We start from the raw sequence: 12,349 nt of genomic DNA on the forward strand, positions 1-12,349 counted from the left end.
CAAATATATTTCAATAGATAGATAGATAGATATCTCCTAGAGTGTAAGCTCCCAGGATCAGGGCCCTCCTATCCCTCTTGTATTGAACTGTATTGTTGCTGTATTGTCTCTCGTTATATTGTAAAGTGCTGAGCAAACTGTTGGCGCCATAAATCCTGTATAATAATAATAATAATAATAATAAATCCTGTATAATAATAATAATAATAATAATAAAAAATCCCGTATAATAATAATAATAATAACAATAATAATAATAATAATAAATCCTGTATAATAATAATAATATAGATATAGATAGATAGATATCTATATCTATCTATCTATATATATATATATATATATATATATATATATATATACAGTCATGGCCGAAATTGTTGGCACCCTTGATATTTTTCCTGAAAATCAAGTATTTCACACAAAAAAGGTATTGCATTAACACATGTTTTGCTATACACATGTTTATTCCCTTTGTATGTATTGGAACAAATATAAAACAGAGGCAGAAAAGCAAATATGACATAATGTCACACAAAACCCCAAAAATGGGCTGGACAAAAGTATTGGCACCCTTAACTTAATATTTGGTTGCACACCCTTTGGAAAACATAACTGAAATCAGTCGCTTCCTATAACCATCAATAAGCTTCTGACACCTCTCACCCGGAATTTTGGACCACTCTTCCTTTGCAAACAGCTCCAGGTCTCTCTTATTGGAAGGACACCTTTTCCCAACAGCAATTTTAAGATCTCTCCACAGGTGTTCAATGGGATTTAGATCTGGGCTCATTGCTGGCCACTTCAGAACTCTCCAGCGCTTCTTTGCCATCCATTTCTGAGTGCTTTTTGACGTATGTTTGGGGTCATTGTCCTGCTGGAAGACCCAGGATCTTGGACGCAAACCCAGCTTTCTGACACTGGGCCCTACAGTGCGACCCAAAATCCTTTGGTAATCCTCAGATTTCATGATGCCTTGCACACAGTCAAGGCACCCAGTGCCAGAGGCAGCAAAACAACCCCAAAACATCATTGAACCTCCACCATATTTTACCGTAGGTACTGTGTTTTGTTCTTTGTAGGCCTCATTCCGTTTTCGGTAAACAGTAGAATGATGTGCTTTACCGAAAAGCTCTATCTTGGTCTCATCTGTCCACAAGACGTTTTCCCAGAAGGCTTTTGGCTTACTCAAGTACATTTTGGCAAACTGTAGTCTTGCTTTTTTATGTCTCTGTGTCAGCAGTGGGGTCCTCCTGGGTCTCCTGCCATAGCGTTTCATTTCATTTAAATGTCGACGGATAGTTCGCGCTGACACTGATGCTCCCTGAGCCTGCAGGACAGCTTGAATGTCTTTGGAACATGTTTGGGGCTGCTTATCCACCATCCGGACTATTCTGCGTTGCAATCTTTCATCAATTTTCCTCATCCGTCCACGACCAGGGAGATTAGCTACAGTGCCATGGGTTGCAAACTTCTTGATAATGTTGCGCACTGTGGACAAAGGCAAATCTAGTTCTCTGGAGATGGACTTGTAACCTTGAGATTGTTGATATTTTGCCACAATTTTGGTTCTCAGGTCCTCAGACAGTTCTCGTCTCCTCTTTCTGTTGTCCATGCTTAGTGTGGCACAGACAGACACACAATGCAAAGGTTAAGTGAACGTCTCTCCTTTTTATCTGCTTTCAGGTGTGATTTCTATATTGCCCACACCTGTTACTTGCCCCAGGTGAGTTTACAGGAGCATCACATGCTTGTAACATTCTTATTTATCCGCAGTTGTGAAAGGGTGCCAATACTTTTGTCCAGCCCATTTTTGGAGGTTTGTGTGACATTATGTCGAATTTGCTTTCTTTCCTCCCTTTTTTTGTTTTGTCCCAATACACACAAAGGGAATAAACATGTGTATAGCAAAACATGTGTTAATGCAATACGTTTCGTGAGAAATACATGATTTCCTGGAGAAATATCAAGGGTGCCAACAATTTCGGCCATGACTGTATATTGCATTTTGAAATTTCTATTACAAAATATATGAAAAATATTTTTTAAAAATACACTTCAAATATACTGTATGTCTTCAAAAATACAAATCTACATTTTTGGAATGCATTTACAAATATATGTTAAAATGATTTTTGTATTTGTAATCCGAAGAATATATTTAAAAAATATAAACTTTTAAACATATATTTTTTTAATATATTTTTCAAATTTTTTTTACATAAAAAAAATATAGTTTTTACATATATTTGTAAATGCATTCCAAAAATGTAGATTTGTATTTTTGAAGACATACAGTATATTTGAAGTGTATTTTTAAAAATATTTTTCATATATTTTGTAATAAAAAAAAAGCATTAACGTGCAGTATATATATATATATATATATATACTGTAACTTTTGTTTCCAAGGGTGGGAGAGGTCTGAGGCGTGAATGGTTATTAACATATCTTTTGTTTCCAAGGGTGGGAGAGGTCTGAGGCGTGAATGGTCATTAACATATCTTTTGTTTCCAAGGATGGGAGAGGTCTGAGGCGTGAATGGTTATTAACATATCTTTTGTTTCCGAGGGTGGGAGAGGTCTGAGGCATGAATGGTCATTAACATATCTTTTGTTTCTGAGGGTGGGAGAGGGCTGAGGCGTGAATGGTCATTAACATATCTTTTGTTTCCGAGGGTGGGAGAGGTCTGAGGCGTGAATGGTCATTAACATATCTTTTGTTTCCAAGGGTGGGAGAGGTCTGAGATGTGAATTACAATGTGTGACAAGCTTGGTAGGAACATCCTGTGTTCAGTGTTTTGTCCATCTGAGTACTTTGAAAACACTTTGCATGCATTTTTCATGATGAAAAAAGGCTCTAGACAGCATAGGGAACTAGAAGAGTTAGAAAAAAATTTAAAACGCAAACACTTATAAACACGATTTGCCGCGTTTACAAGCGTTTTGCATTTGAAACGCTGATAAAATCGACTGCTGAACGCAAGTTTTCTGTGTTCAAAAAAATGACTGTAAACTCAAATGCCTGTAAATGAAGATATGTACACGGACACATAGGAGAACATTAGGGAGAGTTCAGGGGCTGCTGAAAAAAAACGCAGAACATCTCCTAAACGTGAGTTTATCAGCTGCAGTGTACATGAACCCTAACAGTCATTTTTTGCTTTTACCTTTTTTTTCTATTTCCTGGTTGAGTGAGGCACTGGGGATGTAGCCCTGGCCGCAGAGAGGCATCCTGGGAAGACTACATCCCCAGTTCTTCCCTTCTCAGATGATGTGCACAGTCACATGTTCCAGGAGGTGGAGCCAGAGTTCCAGGCAGTCAACGGAGATGGATTAGCAATATCTTTTCACAGATACTGTACACTGAGTGCGTTGTCACCCTAGGACAGGAAGTGTGGTACCGGCAGGATCATCGGTTGAAAATAAACGAAAAAGAGCGTAAAAAAAAAGAAAGCTAATGCAGCCACCACTTTCTGGTAAATAGTAATATATGCATTTATTTTTTTTTTACATTTTAAGGATCACTTTCGTCAGATATATAAAGCATTTGCAGAGCAGACCAAATGGCGGGACTGTATTTCTGATACTGAGAGAACAGGGGCGGACTGACAACTCATGGGGCCCCCGGGCAATAGGGGAACATGGGGTCCCTGTGTCCTTGCCCAAACTCAAAAAAGCCTATGAAAAAGGTACCAGGGGCATCTCATGGGGCCCCCTACTGACCCCGGGCCCTCGGGCAGTGCCTGAGTTTCCAAATGGTCAGTCCGCCCCTGTGAGAGAACATTCATATTGACAAAGATAAATGTTGTCATCGCCAACAAGGACGTCGCCTACCTTTCTGCTTTCAGGTCCTGATGCTCCGCCGCTGCCTGACGTGGCTCCGCGCTACATTTGTATCGCATTTCCTTCCACTAGACCAGAATATCTTCCTGCATGAGCTGGTTGGATACGTGATATTCGTCTTCACCTGGGTCCACACAGCTGCCCACGTGATCAATTTCAGTAAGTGCAAAACAACATCATTTGGAAGTATATTCATGAATAAGAAGTGTACCTGCCTAGAGTTTCCATGTTCTCCCTGTGCCTGCATGGGTTTCCTCCGGGGACTCTGGTTTCCTCCCACACTCCAAAGACATGCGGGTAGGTGAATTGGCTCCTGTCTAAATTGGCCCCTAGTGTGTGTATGTATGAATGTGAGTTAGGGACCTTAGATTGTACGCTCCTCGGGGGCGGGGACTGATGAATGTATAATATATACAGTGAAGGAAATGCGTATTTGCTCCCCGGCTGATGTTGAATGTTCGCCCCTCACACAGAAACGATCGGTCTAACAATGGAATGTTCGGTGTAACACTGAGAGACAGAATAGCAACAACAAATTCAGCAGAAATGCGTCTAACAAATGATGACTGATCTGCATGTTCATGAGGGAAATAAGGATTTGATCCTCTTCACAAAACATGACTTAGTACTTGGTGGCCAATCCCTTGTTGGCAATCACAGAGGTCAGATGTTTCCTGGAGTTGGCCCCCAGGTTCACACACATCTCAGGAGGGATATTGGCCCACTCCTCTTGGCAGATCCTCTCCAAGTCATTAAGGTTTGGTGGATGACGTTTGACAACTCGAACTTTCAGCTCCCTCCACAGATTTTCAGTCGGATGAAGGTCTGGAGACTGGCTAGGCCACTCCGGGACCTTAATGTGCTTCTTCTTGAGCCGCTCCTTTGTTGCCTTGGCCGTGTGTTTTGGGTCATTGTCATGATGGAAAACCCATCCACCACCCATTTTCAATGTCCTGGCAGAGGGAAGAAGGTTCTCACCCAAGATTTGATGGTACATTGCCCCATCCATCGTCCCTTCATTGCGGTGCAGTTGTCCTGTCCCCTTAGCAGAAAAACACCCCCAAAGCAGAATGTTTCCACCACCATGTTTCACAGTTGGGATGGTGTTCTTGGGATCATAGGCAGCATTCCTCCTCCTCCAAACATGGCGAGTTGATGCCAAAGAGCTGGATTTTGGTCTAATCTGACCACAACACTTCCCACCAGTCCTCCTCTGCATCATTCAGATGTTCAGTGGCAGACTTCAGACAGGCCTGGACATGGGCTTTCTTGAGCAGAGGGACCTTGCGGGCACTGCAGGATTTCAGTCCTTGTCGGCGTAGTGTGTTACCAATTGTTTTCTTGGTGACTGTGGTCCCAGCTGCCTGGAGATCATTGACAAGATCCTCACGTGTAGTTCTGGGATGATTCCTCACTGTTCTCATGATCATTGACACTCCATGAGGTGAGATCTTGCATGGTGCACCAGACCTAGGGAGACTGACACTTGTTTTGTGTTTTCTTCCATTTGTGAATGATTGCACCAACTGTTGTCACCTTCTCACCAAGCTGCTTGGCCATAGTTTGGTAGCCCAGTCCAGCCTTGTGTAGGTCTACCATCTTGTCCCTGACATCCTTGGACAGCTCTTTGGTCTTTGCCATGGTGGAGAGTTTGGAATCTGATGGTTTGATTGCTCCTGTGGACAGGTGTCTTTTATACAGGTAACACAATGAGATTAGCAGCACTCCCTTTCCCCCCTTCCAGTCCAGGCCAATTTTCAGCTTTCAGCGCTATCACACTTTGAATGACAATTGCGCGGTCATGCAACACTGTACCCATATGAATATTTTAGCATTTTTTTGAGACCAATAAAGCTTTATTTTGGTGGTATTTATTCACCACTGGGATTTGTTTTTTTTTTTTTGCTATATAAATGAAAAAGTCCAAAAATTTTGAAAAAAGGTGTTTTTCTTATAAAATTTTGCAAATAAATATTTCATCATAAATATTGTCCAAAATGTATTCAGTTATCTTTTTAGTTAAAAAAAAAAAATAACCCAAATTAGCTAATAACCAAAAATTAAAATGTTTTAAAAATTTTTTACATTTTAATTTTTTTATATTATTATTTATTTTGTTGGGGGTTTTTCTTACATACTGTCACCCTAGCAGTACAGTGTCACCGTGGTAACACTGTACTGCTTGTGGGGGGTGATGAAGAAGGCTGTAAAAGCAATCATTTCTCCTTCTCTCAGGCTGCGTTCTTGCAGCCATTGAGAAATACTGTGAGAGCTGTGATTGGACACAGCTTGTCACATGGTACAAGGCAGTTGTGAATAGCCCTGTACCGTGTGATCTCTGTGATCATTCACAGATTTCACACGTATTAAGCAATGATGTCAGAAGTGACATCTTGCTTACTAGTCTGCATGTGATCACTGATTGGCCAATCAGTGATCACATGATCGGGACCTCACACAGAGGTCCCGTACAGCGATCGTCGTTCCACTGTGTCTGGAGGATAAAGCGGGCACCGGATCGCGGTGCTGCGCGCTCCCAGGGAGCGCGCACAAGCAGGGGGCGGGGAAGCCATTTATATACAACGGGTGGACGGGAAGTGGTTAAGAGACTGCTTCTAATCTCAGCTTGTTACCTGTATGAAAGACACCCGGGAGCCAGAAATCCTGCTGAATGATAGGGGATCAAATCCTTCTTTCCCTCATGAACATGCAGATCAGTCATCATTTGTTAGACGCATTTCTGCTGAATTTGTTGTTGCTATCCTGTCTCTCAGTGTTATAATACATTCGATTTTTAGACCGATCATTTCTTTGTGAGGGGCGAACATTCAACATCAGCCGAGGAGCAAATACGCATTTCCTTCACTGTAAGTGTAAAAGTGCTGCGTAAATTGACGGCGCTATATAAGTACCTGAAATAAATAAATAAATACTCATAGCCAAGGTCATACATACAAGGGGAGCATCGCCATAAACTTGCCAAACCACGTCAAACGTCTCTGCGGCAGATTTGCCCGGTTATACACAGAATTTCACGTTTGCTCTTTTTTCTAACTCGCTGTCCATGATGAAATGGCAGACGTGGTCAGAATAGCACCAGTTGCACAGTTCCCGATGTACACAGGACAATGTCTTTTGGCACACTGACTTACGAAGGTCGGTGCTCCCTGTGACTGTGCCTGCAGCCCTGTGCTGCCATCTGTTGGCTTGTTACAAAACTAGTCTCGAAATTTTTTGATACCGCCTCGTATGAAAAAGCTGTTTAAATTAAAATTTAAGTGGCAGGAAGGTATTGATAACAGTATGACTTATGCCCACACGGAAGAAAAATACATTTGAAATATATTTTAAAAATATTCTTCCCAAATATATTGACATATATTTGAAATGCTGCAATTTTGGCCGTATTCAATATATTTCAAAATATATTTCAATTTAAAAAATGTATATATATATATATATATATATATATATATATATAAATATATATATAATATATATATATTTTTTTTTTAACTGCATGTTGAAATGCATTTTTATTACAAAATATATTAAAAATATTTTTAAAAATACATTTCAAATATACTGTATGTCTTTAAAAATAGAAAATCTACATTTTTGGAATGCATTTACAAATATATGTAAAAATATGTGTGAAAATGACTTTTTTATATGTTGAAAAAAATCTGAAGAATATATTTAAAAAATATATATATTTTTAAAAATATTTTTCACATATTTTGTATTCTATAAAAAAACGCATTTCAACATGCAGCATATATTTGGAAAGAATATTTAAAAAAAAAATCTGAAGAATATATTTAAAAAAGATATATTTTTAAACATAAAAAAAAAAAATAATTTCATATATTTTGGAATAAAAATGCATTTCAGTGTGTGTGTATATATATAATTTTTTTTTTCTTCAACATGCAGTATATATTTGGGAAAAGTATTTTTAAAATATAAAATATAGTATATTCAAATATAGTTTTCTTTTATATGGGTGTAAAAGGCATATAGTAGTGAAACGGCAGCCTTTATGATCTGAGGATAGCTCATGTTATGTATGCGATGTGACCTCACCATGGAATCTGCCCCCCCCCCCAGTAAAGAACTCCATTGACCCGGGTACCTTCACCTTCTGGGAGTATTTCCTCACTCTGCGGCCCGGCATTGGATGGATCCATGGGAGCGCCTCCGTCACTGGGATCTTGCTGCAGCTGCTTGTCTGCCTGATGCTTGTCTGCTCCAGCACCTTCGTCAGGAAAGGGGGGCACTTTGAGGTCAGTAAAAGTTTGTCACTTGAGATGAGCCGATTTACTGACATGCGACTCAAAGAAATAGAAATCTGTGCATGCTGATATACACTATATTGCCGAAAGTATTGGCCCCGCCCTCCCAATCATGTGATTCAGGTGTTCCAATCCCCTCCATGGACACAGGTGTAAACAATCAAGCCCCTAGGCATGCAGACGGCTTCTACAAACATTGGTGAAAGAATGGGTCGCTCTCAGGAGCTCAGTGACTCCAAGCGTGGTCCTGTGATAGGTGGCCACCTGTGCAATTCCCAGACTCCCCCCTGTACTGTGCCCTCCTGACTCCCCCTATACTGTGCTCTCCTGACTCCCCCTGTACTGTGCTCTCCTGACTCCTCCTGTACTGTGCCCTCCTGACTCCCCCCTGTACTGTGCCCTCCTCCCTCCCCCCTGTACTGTGCCCTCCTGACTCCCCCTATACTGTGCTCTCCTGACTCCCCCTATACTGTGCTGTCCTGACTCCCCCTGTACTGTGCCCTCCTGACTCCCCCTGTACTGTGCCCTCCTGACTCCCCCTATACTGTGCCCTCCTGACTCCCCCTATACTGTGCCCTCCTGACTCCCCCTGTACTGTGCCCTCCTGACTCCCCCTATACTGTGCCCTCCTGACTCCCCCTATACTGTGCCCTCCTGACTCCCCCTATACTGTGCTCTCCTGACTCCCCCTGTACTGTGCCCTCCTGACTCCCCCCTGTACTGTGCCCTCCTGATCCCAGTCCTGTGCCCTCCTGACTCCCCCCTGTACTGTGCCCTCCTCCCTCCCCCCTGTACTGTGCCCTCCTGCCTCCCCCTATACTGTGCTCTCCTGACTCCCCCTGTACTGTGCCCTCCTCCCTCCCCCCTGTACTGTGCCCTCCTGCCTCCCCCTATACTGTGCCCTCCTGACTCCCCCTGTACTGTGCCCTCCTGACTCCCCCTGTACTGTGCCCTCCTGACTCCTCCTGTACTGTGCCCTCCTGACTCTCCCTGTACTGTGCCCTCCTGACCCCCCTGTACTATGCCCTCCTGACTCCTCCTGTACTGTGCCCTCCTGACTCCCCCCTGTACTGTGCCCTCCTGACTCTCCCTGTACTGTGCCCTCCTGACCCCCCTGTACTATGCCCTCCTGACTCCTCCTGTACTGTGCCCTCCTGACTCCCCCCTGTACTGTGCCCTCCTGACTCCCCCCTGTACTGTGCCCTCCTGACTCCTCCTGTACTGTGCCCTCCTGACTCCCCCCTGTACTGTGCCCTCCTGACTCCTCCTGTACTGTGCCCTCCTGACTCCTCCTGTACTGTGCCCTCCTGACTCCTCCTGTACTGTGCCCTCCTGACTCCCCCTATACTGTGCCCTCCTGACTCCTCCTATACTGTGCCCTCCTGACTCCTCCTGTACTGTGCCCTCCTGACTCCCCCTATACTGTGCCCTCCTGACTCCTCCTGTACTGTGCCCTCCTGACTCCTCCTGTACTGTGCCCTCCAGACTCCCCCCTGTACTGTGCCCTCCTTACTCCCCCCTGTACTGTGCCCTCCTGACTCCCCCTGTACTGTGCCCTCCTCCCTCCCCCCTGTACTGTGCCCTCCTTACTCCCCCCTGTACTGTGCCCTTCTGCCCCATACCCCCCCCCCCCCCCCGTACTCTGCCCTTTGTGTTGATTAGTCTTTGATTTATCGCGTGTTTTCTTATTGTTTAAAGTCAACTTTATTTAAATTTCTAATAAACATATTTCATTCTATCAACTATTTATACTTTAACTCTTGAGAGTAGGTGCGTACATTGGGACACGCTGGTAGGGGCCCCAGTGCAGGAGCCCATGATACTATTAAGACGGCCCTGGATTACTGCAGTGGTGGTAGTCGGGGGGGGGGGGGGGGGGGAGGGTCAAAGTGAGGAAAGTCTTTATTTTCCAAGTCAAGGTTCACATTAAGTCACTGCTGATAAATGATGGGGGAATATTTGGGGAAATGGTAACATTTTACAAAGTCTCTGGGTGAGGCTGTAATAGGGATCGTTCTTCCCTCTGCAGGTGTTTTACTGGACGCATCTGTCCTATATCTGGTCCTGGATTCTCCTATATCTTCACACCCCCAAATTCTGGAAGTGGTTCCTGGTGCCGGGACTCCTGTTTCTGTTGGAGAAGCTCATCGGAGTGGCTGCATCCCGTATGGGGGGGTTGTACATCGTGGAGGTGAACCTCCTACCCTCCAAGGTGCTTTCATTATAGATGTTTCGTTTTTTTTCCCGAAATTCGATCATAAAAGTGACAATTCAGACAAAGAATAGTAGCCTAGGCGAGCAGAGCGGACGTGGGAGTGGGTACCTGTCAGAAATCGGTATCCGCTCCCAGAACTTTTTTTTAACCGCGTCCCGTCCACCCTATAGCCGAAATTCTGCTACCGGGCGGCACGGGTGTGCGAAATCATGTGTATATATTGTTCTGCCTCTCCAATCTAAGCATTGAAAGTGTGATCTCTGTAACTTCCAGTTGTGATGAGATAGCGACAACTCCAATCTTAGTTGAATGACACAGGCAGTGACTCGATCAGATGACACCTTGTAGATCTTGTGAAGTTTATTCCATAAACTGAGAGAATCTTACAACAATGAACATCGGATCGGTCAAAAGATCATAATGTGATCTGCTTCATGACATGAGGCTTGAAGCTGAAATGCCTTTCTGGGAAAAGGGGTGGGGCTATCTATACAGCATGAACTAAACCAGAGGAAAGGGAGGCGCAGAGACAAAATACAGAGAACACTTAAAGGCATATGACAGTCATGTGAAACATGACATATATATATATATATATATATATATATATATATATATATATATATATATATGTATGTATGTATGTATATACAGTCAGGTCCATAAATATTGGGACGTGGACACAATTCTAACATTTTTGGCTCTATACACCACCACAATGGATTTGAAATGAAACGAACAAGATGCGCTTTAACTGCAGACTGTCAGCTTTAATTTGAGGGTATTTACATCCAAATCAGGTGAACGGTGTAGGAATTACAACAGTTTGCATATGTGCCTCCCACTTGTTAAGGGACCAAAAGTAATGGGACAGAATAATAATCATAAATCAAACTTTCACTTTTTAATACTTGGTTGCAAATCCTTTGCAGTCAATGACAGCCTGAAGTGTGGAACGCATAGACATCACCAGACGCTGGGTTTCATCCCTGGTGATGCTCTGCCAGGCCTCTACTGCAACTGTCTTCAGTTCCTGCTTGTTCTTGGGGCATTTTCCCTTCAGTTTTGTCTTCAGCAAGTGAAATGCTCAATCGGATTCAGGTCAGGTGATTGACTTGGCCATTGCAGAACATTCCACTTCTTTCCCTTAAACAACTCTTTGGTTGCTTTTGCAGTCTGCTTTGGGTCATTGTCCATCTGCACTGTGAAGCGTCCAATGAGTTGTGAAGCATTTGGCTGAATATGAGCCGATAATATTCCCGAAACACTTCACAATTCATCCGGCTGCTTCTGTCAGCAGTCACATCATCAATAAATACAAGAGAAGCAGTTCCATTGGCAGCCATACATGCCCACGCCATGGCACTACCACCACCATGATCACTGATGAGGTGGTATGCTTAGGATCATGAGCAGTTCCTTCTCCATACTCTTCTCTTCCCATCACTCTGGTACAAGTTGATGTCGGTCTCATCAGTGCCACCTATCAGTGCCCATCAGTGCCGCATATCAGTACAGCCTCATAAACGCACATCAGCGAAGGAGAAAAATTACCTGTTTGCAAAATATTATAACAGAAGCAAAGAAACTTTTTTTTTCCAAATGTTTTGCTCTTTTTTTGTTTATAGCACAACAAATAAAACCCCCAGCGGTGAGTAAATACCACCAAAAGAAAGCTCTATTTGGCTCCATGCACACTGGGGGGGTTAATAATGCTGGTAACATTAGCTGTGTAAAGTCATGTTAAAAACATGACATGACAAGCATTTCCCATTAGCATTTAGCAGCGTTTTCCCACGTTTCCATTTTTTAGCATTTTTTTTTTTTACAAAAATTTTTTTTTGGTTAAGAAAACGCCCAAAAACTCCGGTTTGTGGCGTTTTACTGCATTTTTCCACATTTTCCGGCATTAGAGCGCTTTTACTGCTAAAAAAACTCCTCTAGAAACTCACTAGTCCTGTTTTTTTTTTTCAGCCAAAAAACGTTGATTCCAG

The 12,349-nt window shown here is 43.0% G+C and overlaps 1 protein-coding gene across 1 annotated transcript in view; it reads left to right on the forward strand.

The window, feature by feature from the left end:
- The window catches only part of NOX5 (NADPH oxidase 5), a 219,624-nt gene that overhangs the window by 27,140 nt on the left and 180,135 nt on the right, over positions 1-12,349 (forward strand). The window contains exons 5-7 of the mRNA XM_089662068.1: positions 3,851-4,004; positions 7,956-8,131; positions 10,170-10,352. Of these exons, the coding sequence (XP_089518194.1) occupies positions 3,851-4,004; positions 7,956-8,131; positions 10,170-10,352 (513 nt within the window). The remainder of the gene's footprint in view (positions 1-3,850; positions 4,005-7,955; positions 8,132-10,169; positions 10,353-12,349) is intronic.

Source organism: Staurois parvus, unplaced genomic scaffold (genome assembly GCF_062004578.1).
Source record: "Staurois parvus isolate SC_StPar_1 unplaced genomic scaffold, SC_StPar_1.0 ptg001422l, whole genome shotgun sequence".
NCBI classification, from domain to species: Eukaryota; Metazoa; Chordata; class Amphibia; order Anura; family Ranidae; genus Staurois; species Staurois parvus.